The following is an 18,096-nucleotide window of genomic DNA, read 5'->3' as shown; positions in this document are numbered from 1 at the left end:
CTTTTATGGGGGGAGTCACTGACACATTTTTTTTTTATATGAATGTATACATTTATTTTATTTATTGAGCATTTGTGAGGCGCCTATACAACAAGTAAATTGTGTTTCCAAAGGGCCCACAGGGTAGCATTGAGGGAACATGGGATTGAAAATGTAGTACCCTGGAGGATAAAGATGAACCTACTACCTTGTGAGCATTCAGAGCGTGCAAGTGCAGAGCGAGTAGAGGGGAAGAGGGAGTGAGGGGAAAGTGCTGAAGTGCCCATGCTCGTGGGTGAGCAGCAGATATAAGTGCCCACTGTAGGAAGTGCTAGGGAGCGTTCAGCTGCAATAAGTATATAGATGCAGGTCTACCATGGCATAGGCCATTGGGTGCCAAGGCAAGTGCTGTGGGCGGACGGAGGCTGGAGGCGATTGGGTGTGGGAGGCCGGGGCGCCGAAGGACACATGAGGGCCCTGGTCACCAATCTCAGCCACTGTGGGATTAGCAGAGGAGGGAGGAGGGTGGAGGGAGGAAGGTAAGAGGAGGTGAAAAGGAAAGTCTTGAGGAGCTTCCAGAATTTGAGGAGATCCGGCAAAAGACAAAGAGGAAGTGGGAGGCTGTTCCATACAAATGAGCCAGCTGGGGAAAGAGATCGGCCAACAGCCCTCTGTTTAGTGAAATGCTTGACACGCAGAGTTGGTACCCGAGGAACGTAGAGGTCTAGAGGGAGAGTATTTAGTAAGTGCAAGTTGCAGATGGCGTGGTCCCAGCCCCCAGACAGCCTTATGGATGATGCAGAGGAATTTGAATTTGATCCTTGGAGCAACCAGGAGCCTGTGAAGAGTTTTTAGGGAAGGGGATATATGGCCCATGGAATTAAGGCCAAGGATAAATCATGCTGCCCTATTCTGGATTAGGTGGAGGGTTGTAGGAAGGAAGCAAGTAGATATTGCAGTTTACGCTCCTTCAGAGTCTAGTATGGTCTAGACAACATTAAGGCTGGTAGTTCTACTGTAATAATGACATGAAAAAACTGAACTGAAGCCAACTGGCACTGCCCGTGCTATATATACCTTCGATAACATCCTCGAGATGGAGGCCCTCTTGGGACATCGAGTCGACTGCATTGATGCACAACGCTCTCTGCTGAAAATGTTTTCCAAAGTAGCTGAAGCTGGATATTGGAGATATCAAAGATGAGGAATACGTGGGAGGAATATCCAGTCTAAAGAACGTTACCAGGGTTAAGTAACTTGTTCTTCCTATGGATATCTAAATTTCCCCCACAGATTGTCCCTGGAGAAGATTTCAGAGATGAACAATTTGGTCTGGACATTTTTTCCAAAAGTCACTACATGGCATCATATGGCTCCGCATCTGGCGCCATCATGGCTCTTCTGTGCTCTTTCTCTAGTAGCGACACCCATGGTGTATGCATACTTTGAGCCGCTAGCCATTTATATCAGTTCCACCCACCCCCCTTACTCCCCCTGCCAAACATCAAAAGGGAGACATAACTGTCACATAGAAACTACCAATGATCTTGCGAGCAATCTTTTGAGGGGGAGCTAGGAGGGTGAATAGGAATCTGGTGGAGGAAGTAAGTTATCCATGAGCAAGAACATTACTGAATTAAGTTACTTGCTCTTGTAATGGATACTTTCCTTCTGCAGATCCCTAATTTTACAAAGACTCCCAAGCCGTGCCGTATTATAAGAAGGGAAAAGTGCAACGAAGACGATTGCACAAAAAAAAACAGATGTATCTACTGTCTCAGCCTTGCATCCTTTCCAACCAATGAGTTGAGGTAATGCTTTGTAAACATGTGTAGGGAATCCCATTTTGCTGCCTGGTAGAAGCGCTGGGTTGTTTAATTTTTTAATGAGGCAATCCAGAAATAGATTGCTTCAAGACTGCCTTTTCTTCATCCTCCCAAGTCAACGAAACACTGCTCGTGTAGGTACCTTTTGGTTCTTGGGACATATAATTCAAGGCCGTTCTAGGGGCAGAGGAGAATATGCCTGTGTTAGGGAGAATTCTCTGTTAAGGCTAATTTCCCAAACCTAGTGAGTCCCCCAGCAGCTTTGATGGATTTTTGGAGTTTATTTTTTTCTCTCCTGTTAAGAGTGAGACTCTTTTACTCCCTTTCTTAGACATGATTTGAGGTGTTCCTTTGACTTTGAATGTGTTTTATGGGCTATGGGGTCCTTTACCCCATAGGGCTTCATGTGTTTTTGGTATGTGGGTTACACAGCACCCTCAGTGCAGTAACCCAGGGGTGTCATAGTGACCCCCAAACATAGACTCCATACCCTGGGACTGACTACTGTCTCCCAGGGCATGTAAAGTCACCATTGGCTTTACTAGTCCCAAATTATGAACAGAAACCAGTACAAACCATCATATTGTGGACGTACTGGTCGGGGCAATTAGATTGCCCCGGGGTCTGTTGTTCGAGGGGGCACGTGTCCGTCCCCCCTGATCGAGTTTTGGCTGGTGGCAGTGGATACTACTCTTTATTTTCGACCGCAAATATTTTCCTATGGGATTTTCCCATTGTTCGAGGCTACCACTTTTTAATATAGCCTCGAACATACCGCCGGTTTATTAAATTGATATAAAATCACTGGTTTGTATTTTTTGCCGAAACTCGGTTCCAAAATGGTGTTTGTGTTCGCTTCTGTGACACCAACCCAAGTCTGGCCCTTTGTTCCACTTTTTGGCGGGCTTCTCCACAGAAGCCTCCAAAAGTGGTGCCACTCTGTCTGGGTACCACAGGGGGTGTGGGAGGGGGTTTAGGCACCCTGGACTGAGTTGCCTTGGCAACTCAAGTCGCACTCTTGTGTGATTGGCCCAAGTGGTAAGCCGCCCGGCTCACCACTTAGCATGTTTGATTGACAGCTAGGCTGAATGAATGGGGGTTTTCTGCATAAAAGCAGGGCTTTGGGGACTGGAACTTCAGAAGTCGCCACAGGACCTAAAGAATCCGAAGAGGGAGAAGCTGAGCCGACCTGCAACGACGACACCACGGTGGAGCCCTGCTGGACCGTCTCACCACTTTTCCCGACGATGGAGGAGATCTCCAGCCCGGAGAGTCTTCTTCCTTTGACTGGTGGGGATAACCAGTTTGCCCGTCTTTTCGCCTTCCCGGATCTTCTCGTAGCCGCATTGCCTGTGCCAAGTATCCCGGCAACCGGGATACCACGGTTTTTCCACTACCGCGAATAAAAAGGTCATACCTTTTAACCGGAGAACTCCGCGGCTGGTTTCTTCCCTGGCAGTGCAACGACCTTCAGCTTCCCTCCTCGTCGAGACCATCTCTTCCTCTGGACGACGCCGTGACTTGCACCTGCTGCCAGGAACAACTGCCCCCGCTGGAGGATCCTCTCCACTTTGAAGGTACTGTATCCGCCTGGCCTCCCTCGCAACGGCTAACTGAGGGAGGCTAACTGAACTTTTCTGAAGCTGACTTAATTCTTTTCTGAACTCCCTGCAAGACTTCAAGACTTTTAAACTGTGTGATCTTGGGCGCATTGGTGCTCTGTTCTCTTTATGAGGGAGCCTGGCCTCTGAACATTTTGCTCACAAGTAGACTTGACTTTCCTGCCTTGCTGGGTGCTTCTAAAGTATTGTGTTGTGTGCTTTTCCTAATTTCTGCCTTTTCCCTCCCTTTTTCTTAACTTATTGGAGTGCCATTTTTAGTTAAGCGCTCACCTCTGTCTGGAAATAAGTGGTGTTAACTAAGACTTGTCTAATAAGGAATAAGGGATGTCCATCTAGTAATAGTGACTGTGGGTTGAATTTACTTACCTCTTTTTGTGCTAGTGTAATTTACAAGTGTCTTTAAATAAATAATTGTATACTTTTACACCAAAGCTCTGGTCAGTGTTTGCTTGTACTACTGTGTCTCTGTACCTATTGTGTACACTCTGCATACTGCCTAACTCATCTTGAGAGGAGTCTGACTGCTCAGCCACAGCTACCAGGTAAATCTGGGTGGTACAGACTGCTACCAATTGGGTTTACTGCCAACCACCTGTAGTCCTAAATCTTTTGCAGTGGTCCCTACGGGAACTGCACAGGTTTCTGCCTAACAGCCTGTTCTTTCAAAAACACCCAAAAGAAGGTGTGACCAAAAGAGCCATGAGCACGGACCTTCAAGAAGCTGATACAATAGTGGCGAACATGTAGAAAGACAGCTGTCTTAAAGCACATGATTTTTAAAGCTGAATTGGAACTGGCATTAAAAAAGCAAATACATTAAGGTGGCATAATGGAACCACACATAGCTTGGGTTGAAAGGAATTTGTGAGGCCTTTTAAAAACTGTAAAGCCATACACACTAATAAATATTAACATCCCCCTCTTCTCTAGAGTTCTCTTTAAAATAGTGACTAAATATCCCTTCACAGTCCCTGCTTTTGAGCCCTGAAATTGCCAAAGAAAGTCAACAGTGGATTGATGCCCTTATCATGACACCAAGCAGTTGATTTGCACCAGCAACCAGCGTAGATGTATTTGATAGATTGGTGCCTTGCAGAAAGCATCCCACCAAGTACCTCCTCTGAGATTTCAGTTTTGATACTTCTCAATAGCCAGTTATTGAAGGTTCAGCGTCTAGATTTGGGGTGGATTATCATGATGCAAGCCTGCATCGTACAATCTTTCTTTCAACTGACAGTACAGGGAGGGCAAGTCATCATGTTCAATATCATTGTTCTAGTCTTAACTTCCTTAGCACTTGAGGAATCAGCAAGAATGCTGGGAACATGTATGGCAGGTCGAACTTCCAGTGAATCACCAGTGTATTCCCACTGGTGTCCCCTGAAGAGAGCTATCTGAAGGCGAAATTCTTGCACTTCCTTTTTTGGCTAGACGTTAACAGGCCGATCTGAGGAAACCCCCACATCGAGAAAACGTCCTTCAGATATCCTTGATCAGCTCCCACTCATGTGATACCGCAGCCTGTCCACTGAGGGTTCAGATTGCCTGAGAGGTGAGGCAAAATCCCTCACCTCATGTTCAATCCCCAAGAACCATAGAAGCATTGCCTCCCAGCACAGGTTGAGTGATACCATCCCACCCATTATGTTGATTTAGTGAATAAAGGTGGTATGGTCTGTAAGGACCTGGACAGTTAAAACACTGATGGTAAAGATGATGTCAGAAATAAACCCGAAGTTCCAGCAAGTTGATATGGAAAGCCTTCTGGCCTTCTCACAGTTTGACTGTGTGGCAAGTCAGAAGGAGGATGCAGACTCTGAGGGCATTTTCAAAGATGTTTTATTAAAGTAAAATTATAAGGCCAATCTTTCCCTATCACTATTGGTAGGTCCCTGCCTATGTTACTAACTAAGGTGCTTGTCAGTCATGCGTGACTGTCAAAAGAAATGAGTCCACTGTCCAAAGCTAATCTCTCTCGGCCGGGGTATAGCTCAGGGGCAACGCGTTTGTCTTGGAAGCAAGAACCACGCATAGCAACACAGGTTTGAGTCAGGGTCTTGCCCTTAGAAGCTGGTCTCCGGTATTGAGCAAGTTATGAAAGAACAGTCCTAGTTATAACTACCCTACCACTGTACAAAATAACTTAAACCAGGAGAGTGACTCCCTTCTCCTGTGGATACTTCTAGCATCAATCTGTTGGATTCTTGATTAATACAAAATCCTTAAATAGTCTCTCATGATTTCTTGGATTAATTCCTGTAACTCTTCAAATGGATTCTTGTCTTTTTCTTTCTCTTTGGGACTCCCTTTTAGGGGTCTGTTACAATATCTATTTTCCGGGCTCCTGGTTTCTGCGTATCTTTATGGAATACTATTCCTCTTATAGACTCTCCCTCTTGGGATTTATCGTTCAACTTGTTCTTGCCTACTTGATTCTGTGTTTGATTTAATTGACTACTTCCTTTGAAGCTTGGCTCTTAATGTTCTCTGTAATGTGCCTCTTGCACTGATTGCTGAGTTTCTTTCCCTTTTCCCAGGGTATTGTTATCTACTGTTCTTCTTGCTCTATATTCAACTCTTGAGTAATCCTTTCTCTTGTATCATAACACTTTTAAGTTCATCAGTTTCAGATTTAACTCTGGCTCGCTATTTCCACTGAGAAGAGTGGCTTGCACTGCATAATGATTACCTCAAGGCCTTCCGTTGTTCACGTTCTCCCTGTTACCTTTGCATATGAAGGGAAACATCGTTGGGAACCTGGTACCTCGGGAACCGCTTCTGTGGTGTTGCTCTATCGTCAGCTTGTGTCTGTCGGCTTCCTCTCATTCGGCTTTCCTTTTCTCCTCTGTCTGTTTCTTGGGCTGACCGCAAACTCTGTTGTGAGATACCTACAGTGATATCAGCAATGGTTTGTGGACTGGTTGTCCACCATGGATCCTATATCGTCTTGCCACCACCTTTTTCCGGGTTCCTGTCTTCCCGGTTTCTCTCGCTGGGGACTTGCTGTAGCTCTGGTGTCCTGCTCTCCACTGTCGGGCACGTTTGAAACTTGCAGGCTTCCTCGCTTAGGATCACTCCGCCTCCTGCAGGTCTTAATCGGTTCAGGGTCTTCCCTTGATGGCATAAGCATTCCTCTCTTTGTGTAGGGTAGGGGCCTTCCCTTCTCTTAGTTGTAGTGGGCGACCCAAACAGAGCCCTCATTACACCCATCCCACTCTGCACCCCAGCGACAGAGAAACGAGAGAATATACATCAATTCTGGCCCCTTCCTCACCATCGTTGATGTACCACAGGTGTGAAAAGCGCTACTCAAGACAACCATTCAGACCATGCCCAGATAACCGTATCGAAGAGGTACAGCTTTCATCAATCGAACAAGTCGACTGACTGCAACCTCAAAAAATGCCGATGGCTGACATCATGCCAGATGCGTTAGACATAAAGTACACAGGTATTCCTGCACAAAGCTAAACAAACATTTTAGTTTATTACTAATAGACACAAAGCAAATGCTTATGACTCGCATAGTTAGAGGACTGACACGTATTCCTTTTGCTATGCGGAAACTGCAAGACGCCTAAGAATACACTTGAACGGCATGCCTACGCTCAATTGCATCTAAAATGGACGGCCATGCAAATAAAGATGGACGCTATAGGTACATTGGAGTGAATGGGAAAAGCAAGATGAACTTCAGAATACAGGGAAAAGCTGACAGACTGATCCTGCTGAAGCATGCAGACAAAGCTTCCAGTGCAGACACTGTGCATAGCCTCACCAAGGACAAGTAGGGAAGGGAAGTTTCCAGTTAACAGAGGTGATAGGACACCTGCGAGGGACACAGTAAAAAATCCTCTTCATTACAAGCAGGAAAATTCAATTTCGTGCTCCCTACACACATGACCTGAATCTACGAGACAGAGCCTATTCATTTGAGGCAGACAGAGCATACTGTTTCCATCAAACCAGGCAGGAAGATACAACTGTTTTATATTGGTCCAAAGCCGAATGTTCTGTCTCGGGCCTAGGAGATCGGAGATGGTAACTTATTGGGAACATGCAGCACCTTCAGGGTGGTTCCCACTACCTTGAATAGTTGCACTTAGGCTGGTAACTGTCCAAAGCACCAATGGTGAGAAGACCCTTTCTGCCCTTTCCCTAAACACCTTCACAATAACCTTACACTATGTTGCACCGGACAATCCTCTTTATACTAACCTGTAACTTTGTATTTGTAACACATAGAGGTGGTCTCAGGAGGAGCCACCATATATATATATATATATATATCAGAGCGTTTTCCAATAGGATAACACCATTTTCAAACGCTTCTGTGAATCGGGCCCTTAGTTTGCCTATATATTGCTAACCAATCCCTTCCCTTGTTAGGTTTTTGGGATGTTACTTTGTTTTTGTGACGTCTCTAGGCGACAAAATGGGACGACATGCGCCTGGAGAGTGAGAGCTTGTGAAGAATTGTGCAGTGTTCATGTTGCGATTCCTGTCATTTTAACTGTTCATAAAGACTGTGAACTTTGTTTTGTGGCTCGGTCTCCTGGTCTTGGGGCAGGGGATTTCCAGGGCCCAGTTCATCTTACAAGTTAACGGGGAGTCTGCTCATAGTTCCCCAGCCACTATATTACAGCATGTACGTTCCTCTCTCTCCTTTTGTGTTGTGCAGGTTGGGGCCTTCCCTTCTCTGCGTGTATGCTCCTCTCTCTCCTTTCGTGTTGCGCAGGTGGGGGCCTTTCTGTCCCTACATGCATGTTCCTCTCTCTCTCCGACTCAAGTACACGTTATTTAACGTACTCCCCACCCCAGTGAATTGAATGTATTGATTTAAACTGGACATGTTCTTTTCTATGAGATCAAGTGTTTGTTCATTCCATTCTTGGTGGTTAATAGTCTCTGGCATTGTGGAGCATCTCATGTAGAGCATGGCGTGCACGGGTCTAGGGAGTTCCTCACAGGAATGGGAGTCCATGTCCCCTAAGGGGTGCATCTCTCTCACTGACGTTCCACTTGCCTCAACTCCTAGGGAGGGTGTTGCAGAGCGGGCTCACCTCCCTAGCCTCAAAGTGGGGGCTCCCCCTTGGGGAGAAGGGAAACATTCCCTAGATTCGCCACAAGTGATAGACCCAGCGGATCAGCTCCCCAACCCATAAAGGAACATCTGTCGCAAAGGGGACTGATGGCCCAGGCTGTCTTTGAGGCCCAGAAGAAGGTTGGTTGTGGATGGCTATCAACACTGGTCCTTGCAGGCAGGCAGTTAACGCCACTCATGCTCCCTTAACCTAGGACCACCAACTCCTCAGGGACCACTGCAGCAACCACATCCACATTCCTGCTTCTGGAGCTAAACATTTGAGGACACCTTGAACCCCAGCAGTTTTAAGAGAATCCCAGCATTGCATTCTGAGCTGCTGTGGTCTGAAAGCTTGTCCCTCCATGCAGTGAAGGCCATGCTCCTCTACATATCAAGGTCTGACCTAATAGAGTGGAGTCATATAAAGGGGCTTCTGTGCCAGGATATTTTCTGGAACATTTTTGGGAATCTTTGACCTCTACGGAGTGAATTTCTCAGAAGATTTCCCTGATGTATCATTGCTGGTGGCCAGAAAAAACGTTTTACCATGTGCTCCCTCACCGCTATGAAGGACATAGAATCCCTGGAACCACAGTCCTCAGCATCTTGGTCCTTGTGCGGCCACCAGACACGAGAGATGGGCATCTGAGAATGACATTTGATGGCCACACTCCCTGCAAGGTTTAAAAAGAGGGCTTTGAAGGCAACATGATCATACATATGGCTATGAAAAAAGGAGCTGAGGAAATGGTACCAGCAGTTCCTAGTAGATATACAGAGGAAGTCAGGGAGGTGTGACAGTTGTATGTAGAGCTTGTTTTGTGTCAGCTGTTGTTGGTTGGGAATATTTTCTGTGGGAGCAATGTATCCATTCAAATGTTCTTTAATGCCCCAAAGTCTGTGGCAGTGTATTCATCTTCAAACTACTGTTTTGCTCCTTCCTATTTTCTCCCTTTTGCTCTCTCTTGTCTTTAATTTGCACACCTTCAGATCTTTATCACTGTGTTCAGCATTATTGTTTCCTTTCTTTTCCCGCTTTGTTTCTGAGTCCTGATCTATCTTGTATTCCTTTTCCCATGGTCATTCCTGTTATCCCACCTACCTCTGAAGCATTTGCAACTGCTTTCTTGACCATCAACACAAATGTTGTTCTTTTTGCTTAGTTTTATTAGTCTGCAATGCTTGATTAAAATGCATGTTTCTAAGCCCCGTTACCATTTAAGCCTCGGGTTCTCAGATGAATCCAATTTAATGTTGCAAAAAAACACATAAAATCTAAAATGAAAGTTAGAATGCTGTCTATTTGTTTTGAATTTTAGCCGGTCAGTGTCAAACCTGCGTCCCCTTCTAGATTCTGGAACAATGGGAACAAAAGGGCATACAGAAGTTATCGTGCCTCATCTGACTGAGTCATACAACACGCATGTAAGTGTGCTTGAAATCTTATTACTGAGGTCCATGGTTTACTCAAACTGTCAACAGGGCCATAAGTAAACTACTTAATGTTGTTTTGACCACTTACACAGTTGATAGTAACCACCATACCTGTTTTTCAGTCTGACAGTTGTGTTCCTTTTTGTTTCAGCACAAACATAATAAAGGCCATTGTTTAACATCAAAATCTTTAGATCTCTCCTATCCTGTTCGTTGAGATCAACTGGTTTGATCTAGCATTTTTTATAAAATCTCTAGAATCAATGGGCTTACTCAAACCTATGTTGTTTACTTGCCCTTCCAAGCCCTGACGTGTTGGTCATATGTTTGCCATTTAGTTAACCCTTTCTCTGGAGTCTAGCGAAATCTTTAAATGCCACCATATTGAGAATATTTTAGCAGATTTGTTTATTTGTTTTATCTTGATCATGCACGGTATTCATGAATCATACTAGGTATGGTTACTCATTGAGGTGCTGTCCCAGCGTTTTGGATTGCAACACGTGATCCCTAGCCAGCATAGTTTCTCGTGAAGGATCATATGAAGGATAATAGTTGTAGTTCAAATAATTCTGAGGGGCTACATTTGGAGTAACCATGTACTAGACACTGCCTAGATTAGACTTGCATTCTGAAATTTGTGATTGAGCTGCACGGCTTTGGAAGTGTGATGATGGTGAAGAGTTCAGTTAAGTACACAGTGAGCACTTTTAATTATATAAGTTAGTCAGATTGTATAAACATTGTTATTTATTTAGGCTTTAGACAAACTCTTAGCATTGAAAAACACAGGTAAGTAACACACAAAAGAACAGTGCTTCACCAGGACGTTTGAAGAAAGCTCTACTGGCTGGCTTCGAACGACAAATTCCGGGTCTTTAGCAGGATGTTCCTCTTTGTAGGGACTCCAATGACTATGTCAAGAATGGCTGCAGGATTCCCCCTTTCTTCCAAGATTCGAGGTAAAGTCACCCATAGCCCGCTCACTAATGGTAAGAATTTGCACCATTCAAACCGGTAGGAACTGTCCAATTCTGACCAGCCCACGGCCAGCACATCTGCCTAGCAAGAGGCAGACTTTGACATAGATGTGGACTGCAGGCAGCCTGTTCCAGAGTCCACATCCGGTAAACAGACTGCCACTTTGCACGGGAAGGAGGGTTTCCATATATGGGAATTCCAATTCTTCGGGAGTAGGAAGAAGGCTAAACAACGATGTGGCCAAAGCACAGACCACAATCTCATTGCACATCCATGTTCGAGCATTGGACAAAATGCAAGAGTGCGTAAAACAACAAAAATGAAAATGTTAGAAAACTATCCACTGCCACCAGGCCATCCTAGAAACATAAAGTTCATAACCAAAAATGTACAAATAACAAAGCTACAGGGACAGCGTCCCTACAACACGTCTCCCTGCTGCCCTCCGCCTTGAGCCTGAGATTCTTAAGTTCAGGAAACTTCGAAATATAATTCTTCTTCCTCAAAGAGAAGTCACCAGTCTAGGAGCAGGTTCGAAGGCACCCTTTCCTACCCACTTTCCTCCACACAGCTGAAGATGCTTGACATCACGGTCTGCTGCGCTGGCCAAGCTGGCGGAGACTTCAAAAAATTCTGCGACCTTCTGAGGCCTTTGGGCTCATCCACGGCTCCAATGAAAGAGGACCCATTTCTGTGCTGTACTATTCAGCCTTCCGACGTCGGTCTTCCAGTTTCAGCTCCTCACTCCACAATGCCATCCAGCACCGAGATTCCTTGTGAGTATGCCCCGATCCTCGGGGGCCCTTATGTCTTTTAGGGAAGACATTTACTATGTGGGTGATCCCATCCCCTTTGAGGTTATGCCCCAAAGGAGTTGGATACTTCACGGAGTAATTTTATGGGGAGGAGGGAGACTTGCTGAATCTTGCAAGTCAGCAGCAAGAGGCAAGTGGTCTGGACGCTGGTCCATAGATTATCATGCCCCCTGCACCTACCAAAGGAAAACCTCAGGCTTAATTTTAACACCTGATGGCTAAGGTAATTGGAACCATAGGGTTGTCAACCTCTTCAACACCTGAGGTGCAATTTGAACTTCAGGACATTCTTGATGAAGGTGTAGAAGGAGTGTTAGGAAAGATTTCTCTTTTTGCCACTTTCCCTCCAGAGTAGCCCTATACCCCCATTCTTCGTGCTGTTTTTTAACCTGTTATGACTTTTAAAAGGAAAGTTAAAGCATTCAGCTTCACTTCCCTTGTTGTGTGCTTCTTGTTATGGGGAAACGGGTAAGCGCTTCGGGCTTTCAGTACTGGAAAACGGTTTCCATTTTTAATTTTTGTACTTGTTAACCTTTCACACAGCACGTTACAGTGCAGTACATGTGGCATACTTTTGTATCACCCTAGCTTTTTACTCTCAGGATTTCTGGTTAATTTGATATGTGCCTAAAGACAAGCTGATGGCAGCAGATACATTTTTTTTGTTTGCATTATTTTTAGTGTGCACATTTGCGTTTACAGCGTATGGCTACTGAATGTGGCAAGTGCCCTAAACTGACCGTGCCGCAAGATTTTTCGCTTGTTCTTTGGCAATCTTGTTGTTCTTGTGCTGCTTCCTGCCTTGCCAGGTCTGGAAGGCCATGCACTTGCATGGGAAAGCTGCTGCTTTTGCGGTTGAGGGATGACTTTATGCATGGGGCCCAGGAAGGGGTTGAGACTGTCTAGTCCCACTCTACGTTTGTGGTGCCAGAAAGTCTAGGTGTTAGACAACTACTGGCTGTTTCAGTGGTGCAAATCATTACCATTTGTAGGCTTGGAATTGCTGGCAGCTCTGATTTTGGATAAGATGAGGACCTCTGCAGCCACTTCACCAGATCATTGTTGGAGCCAAGAATCCCTCGAAGAAGTACAGCCTGCCGAAGATTCCAAGACTACTTCTGAAATGGCTATATTCATCCGTTCATGTGTCCGGCTGTTGAAGCCCTTGTACTACAGGATATGTGAAGACCCTGAGCAGTGCATCAAAGATTGGACTAGTGGGTCCAATTAGTCTTGACGCCTTCTCGAGGATCCAGCCCTTTTGAGCCTTCGGAAGTGTCCATTGACTGCCCGGTGAACATATCAGCTCTCTTGTGGGCTACGTTGTCAGAAGTGTCGCCGTTCCGCGTTCAAGTATGGAACTTAAAGGGGCGCTGTTGAGCAGCCTAAAAAATGGTTGCTTCTTCAGCTCCACGACCCACTGCCCCTTGTATGCGGCCACAGACCCGCAATCCTGGCAATCTAGCCTAAAAAATAAACACACTGCTACCAGAACCCTAGGGTCACATCCAAGCCAAGTATGGGGTCTGTGGACCCCCTGTAGTTTCTGTCAGCCGAGCCGAACTTCGCACACCACCGGACGGGAACCCGGATGTGACTGAACTTGGGGAGAGCAAGAAAGCTGGGTGGAGCTGAGACTGCCATTCCCCCTCAGCTTGGTGGGCCTGGGGCGAGGTCTAACTGCTTCTCTGTGACATGGGGAAGCCATCCCAAGGTGCTTAGAGTGGAGAGGGCTGCTATGGGGGCACTGCTGCAGCTAGCAGGCCTTGATGCGCAGTGAGAGTCACAGGGATCGTCAGGACAGCCCTGCGGCAGACGTGCTTCACAGATCATTGCTTCCATGCTGGTAAGCTGGGAGTGGGGCCATAGCGGTGTGAGGGCCCCCAGCGTTACTGTGGAAGCGATTGTGGCTGGCAGAGGTGACATTTGAAGTAAAGAGTCCCACCCTTCCCCCACTACGAAGCAGTAAGGAAGACACTGGAACTGGCCGGGAGTGGGAGTGTGCTGTGAACTCTTGGATCGCATAGAACTGCTACATATGGACCGTGAGGAGGCTGGCTGGAGTGCGATCCTTTGGAGCATGGCGCTGACATTGGGGGATTGGCTGCACTCAGCAGTGTGTAATTTAACTGCAGCCCTCAGTGTTTGACACTGGTGCACACCTCTGACTCTAAACCTGGGGGCGCTCCACCGGGACCGGCGTTGCTGCGCATTGTGGCATGTGTGCTGCCACTGTGAGCTGTGCCTGGAACTCTGAGTGCCCCCACCCTCTCTAACCCCCTTTGAGAGATCCTGTGAAGAGCGTGGCCACCCTTTCCTCCAAATCCATATTGGCCATCATTTGATTCCTAAAGTTCCCTGACGTGCAACTGCTGTAACCATGACGAAAGGGAGTGGGCCCATAAGAAAAGCAACATTGACTCCTTCACCAGGCAGGCAAGCAAGCCCTGCCTGGATACTGTGGGAGAACCGGGGGAGTCCTCCTCGGGTGCTGCTGCCTCTGATATGCCAGACTTATGGCAGATTAGAGACAGTATGCATTCTGGGTTCAACGTGGTAAGTAGTAAACTGGACAACATCCCTACCACGATCTCCACATTGAAAGCCAAGATGGAGCGGCGGAGCACCAGAGAGACGGAGGCAGAAGCCCCTATTGGGACAACAGACGATGACATAGCAGGGCTAAAGACTCAAGTTTCCTCAATATCCAGGGATCTCAAGCAGGCTCTCCAATGTTGCGACCATTTAGAGTCTCGGTCTAGGCGCAGCAACATCTGCATGGTTAGTCTGCCAGAAGGGTTAGGCAAGGGCCCCTTTGAGCAAGCGGTAGAGGCCTTGCTCAAGGAACTACTCGAAGATCCCTGTTCTCAACCCCTCATGTGGTGGAAAGAGCCCACCAGTCACCTACGATGAAACGCAAGCACGGAGCCCCACCAAGGCCAGTGATAGTGTGCCTGTTAAATTACCACAACTGAGATCTCGCCTGCGTCTAGCTAGAGAGAAAGGCCCCCTCAGCTATGAATCGGCCACTGTGCACAAATATCCAGACTTCTCTACTGCAGTCCTGGTAGAGCATAGATCATTCATTGGAGTAAAAAAGCTTCTGCATGGCAGGTCAGTGCAGTATGCAATGCTCTTCCTGGCACGACTATGGTTCCAGCATGGGGGGAAGACCCTGTTCTAAACAATACCTGAGGGGACAGTAGCATATATTGAGGCGAACATTCTCCTCCCCTGTCAGAATAATGGAGACAAGGGGGTTAATGCCCCAAATGCCTGAAGCTACTGACAACTATCCTTGCCTGTACAATGGGCACAGAACTGTTTCAGGTTCATGCTTAAGGGGAGGGGCCATGTGAGCGAGCAAGAAGTTCAGCAACGGCTCCCCCATGCAAGTTGCTTTGTTGTATGTGGTAGTTCATTTGGGGTCTGCCAAGTTCATGGGCTGATCGGTAATGTTGGCGATGGGAGGGTCTACATCCTGCTGCTTGGGAGGGGATTGTTTTGGGGTTTTAAAATTGTCCTGGCAGACAGTGTCTATGGAAATGTTCATTGATGTTGGAAAAGGGGAAACTCACCATGCGTTAGAGATGATGCACATCGGGTAATTGACACGAGTTGGAATGTTGGGGGAACTTGGTAACTGCACAAAAGTCAGGCACATATTGGTACATGTCAATGGGCATAAAGCTAATATCCTGTTTCTTCAAGAAACGTAAACTACAGCAACAGATAACAAAAAAGTGACTGTATCCCAGGATAATCACAAGGTTCTTTTAGTCTTACTCGACCCAATCCAGAGAGGTTTTAACTCTGATTCACAAAGTACCTCAAGCTTACATTGAAGGGGACTCAGTGAGACGGTATGTGGTGGAACACGGTATACTTGGGGGCGGGGTTGAAGTGTTGCTTGTTAATATGCACAGTTCAAACACAGATTCCCATGACTTTTATGAGAACATTGCAAATATTTTGTATTCATATCCATCAACTCCCGCCATCTGGGGAAAGACATGAACTGCATACTAAATCAACGGACGGATTAGACTGGGCATCCAGAGCTGCTCAGAGTTTCCAAAGTCGGATAGAGAGGCTTGAACTGTGCAATATTTGCTGAGTCCTGCACCTTCAAGACCAGCGGTACACATTCTACTCATCAGTACACAAAATGTCTTCCTGCATTGGCCTAGTGTTGATCTCATGACAATTAGTGGGTAAAGTACAGCAGGGTAATATTCTCCCCCGTACATTCTCACACCACTCTCCCGTTAATATGCGAGTCAAAATGGGCAGGGGGGCTCCCAGTCTGGCAGCGTGGAGATTCACATCTGAGCCACTGCAGGACTGTTTAGATCAGATATAGAAGATGATATCCAGACTTACTTCAACCATAACATTCCGGAGACCACATCACATGGCAAGTTATGGCAGACATTTAAAGCATGTATTAGATGTATGGCTTTCTCAAAAGAATTTGGGTTCTTCGGACCATCCGTCGTGATCTGGAGGTTTGTAAACTCCAGCTCAAAGATTTCGAAAATGTTCATGCCACCAAGCTGGACCCAGCGGTTATGGCATAAATATACACTAAACTTGAGCAGTTACGGGCGCATGCGTAGAGAGAAACCAAATACTTTGTGAAACTGGCAGCTGAAAGGTGCTATGGGAATGGGATTGCCTGGGGAGGGCACTAGCTTGGCTGATATGGCCCGAACATGAACCCCCACAAGGGGATGGGATACTGGATGAGCAGGGAGTGTGTACATTCAATTACTGTGTGCCATACTGTGTGGACTCATTCAGGGCCCCTGACCCCACGCACTCTCCTGAGAGGAAGCCATGACTGCTCATCCACGTACCTTGATTGGGTGTTGGCAATCCTCCCCTCTTCATTAGAACTAGTTTGGCCTCCTAAAATCTGTCCACTGTGCCAGATATTGGAAATTAATCTTGACAGGGAAACCCTCCTGCTTTTAACCCAGAAGTTATCGTCCTTGAATTATGGTTGAAACCAACTTTGGCCCAGATTGTGGACTGGGATTTGGTTAAGAAACGCAGGGTGGCTCCTTCAGACCTGTCTTCACGAACCTCTCCTGAGTGCCTTGCAGTCCAGGCCACCACAGGGAACCTGAAGACCTTTTTCCCCTTCTGTGCTCCCGACAGGCAGAGTAAGAGTCAAGATGCCTAGGGAAGGAAGGCTTTTTGGCTGAGATAGCCTGGGCCTGGGGGCTCATCAACACCTCCTGTGCCTTGGCCAAATTCTTCTTTGTTCTGCTGTCTCAGGGCTGTGGAGCACCTTACTGCTGACAATACGTTGGAGGGCTTTGAAGCCCTGTTAGAAGATGACAATTGGGTGTGCTGTCAAATTCTTCAGTGTCGCCTGGATACGTCTGCCTCGTACGATTGCACAGGGACAGTGTTGAAGTGGTGCTCATGGGTGCAGATATCTGGATTCGCCTCTAGGGCATTCCGTTCAATGGCAACAATCTGTTTGGGGCTTAAACTTATGAGTCCCTGCAGAAATATCTATCCTCCAAGGTGACTGTTAAATCTCTGGGCCTAGAGGTTCATCAGCAACAGCCCAAGGCCCCCGTAGGCCGGGGCAGGTGTTTTCATCCCTTCATCTCCTATGCCCACAGGGACACAGGGCAAATAGATGTAATCCGTCCAACTAGGGGTTTTTGTCAGAGATGTTCCAAGAAGAGGTTCGTCAGCCTCCACTGTGCCCTACTTGGCCCCGAGTGTGAAGCCCATGTAAAACAGACCAATACCACTCATTCCGTGTGGGAGGTAGGGTTTCCCAATTTGGCGAGGAGTGGGATCTTACCACGTCAGACGCCTGGGCCTTACACTTTGGTCACCAGTGATACTGTCCCTTTGCCCTCCAAGCCAATCCTTGGCCAATCAGTGCTTGTTTCTGGCCCCCTTCTGTTGAAGGATGTTCATCAACTTCTGGCAAGGTCTGGTGCCCCTCTCTGAGCAAGGCAAGTGTTGCTTTTCAACCTTTTTTATGGTACCTGAAGTAGGATGCAGGCTTACTTCCCATACTAGATCTGCACATGTTGAACCTGTACCCGCACAATGACAAATTCTATATGGTTACTCTGGCTCATATCCCTTAAGCCCTCTATTTGCAGGACTGGCTAGTCTTGCTTGCTACATCTACAGGATGCCAACTTTCATGTGCATGTTCACCAAAAGCACTGGTACTATGGAATTCCCAGTGGGACATTGACACTACCAATTCAAGGACCTGCCATTTGGTCTTTCTTCGGCACCCAGGGTCGTCACCGAGCTGTTTGCAACAGTTGTGGCTTGCTGCAGAATAGATGGCAGTCCTTTCTTTCCTTATC

At 46.8% G+C, this 18,096-nt stretch overlaps 1 protein-coding gene across 2 annotated transcripts in view; it reads left to right on the top strand.

Annotated features, from left to right (window-relative positions):
- Positions 1-18,096, top strand: part of UBA6 (ubiquitin like modifier activating enzyme 6) — a 1,607,755-nt gene that overhangs the window by 859,732 nt on the left and 729,927 nt on the right. For both annotated transcript variants that reach the window (XM_069630498.1, XM_069630497.1), the window contains exon 20: positions 9,833-9,938. In XM_069630498.1, the coding sequence (XP_069486599.1) occupies positions 9,833-9,938 (106 nt within the window). The remainder of the gene's footprint in view (positions 1-9,832; positions 9,939-18,096) is intronic.

This window comes from Ambystoma mexicanum, chromosome 6q, assembly GCF_040938575.1.
Source record: "Ambystoma mexicanum isolate Mex_15411 chromosome 6q, UKY_AmexF1_1, whole genome shotgun sequence".
NCBI classification, from domain to species: domain Eukaryota; kingdom Metazoa; phylum Chordata; class Amphibia; order Caudata; family Ambystomatidae; genus Ambystoma; species Ambystoma mexicanum.
This window is presented reverse-complemented; position numbering and strand designations above follow the sequence as displayed.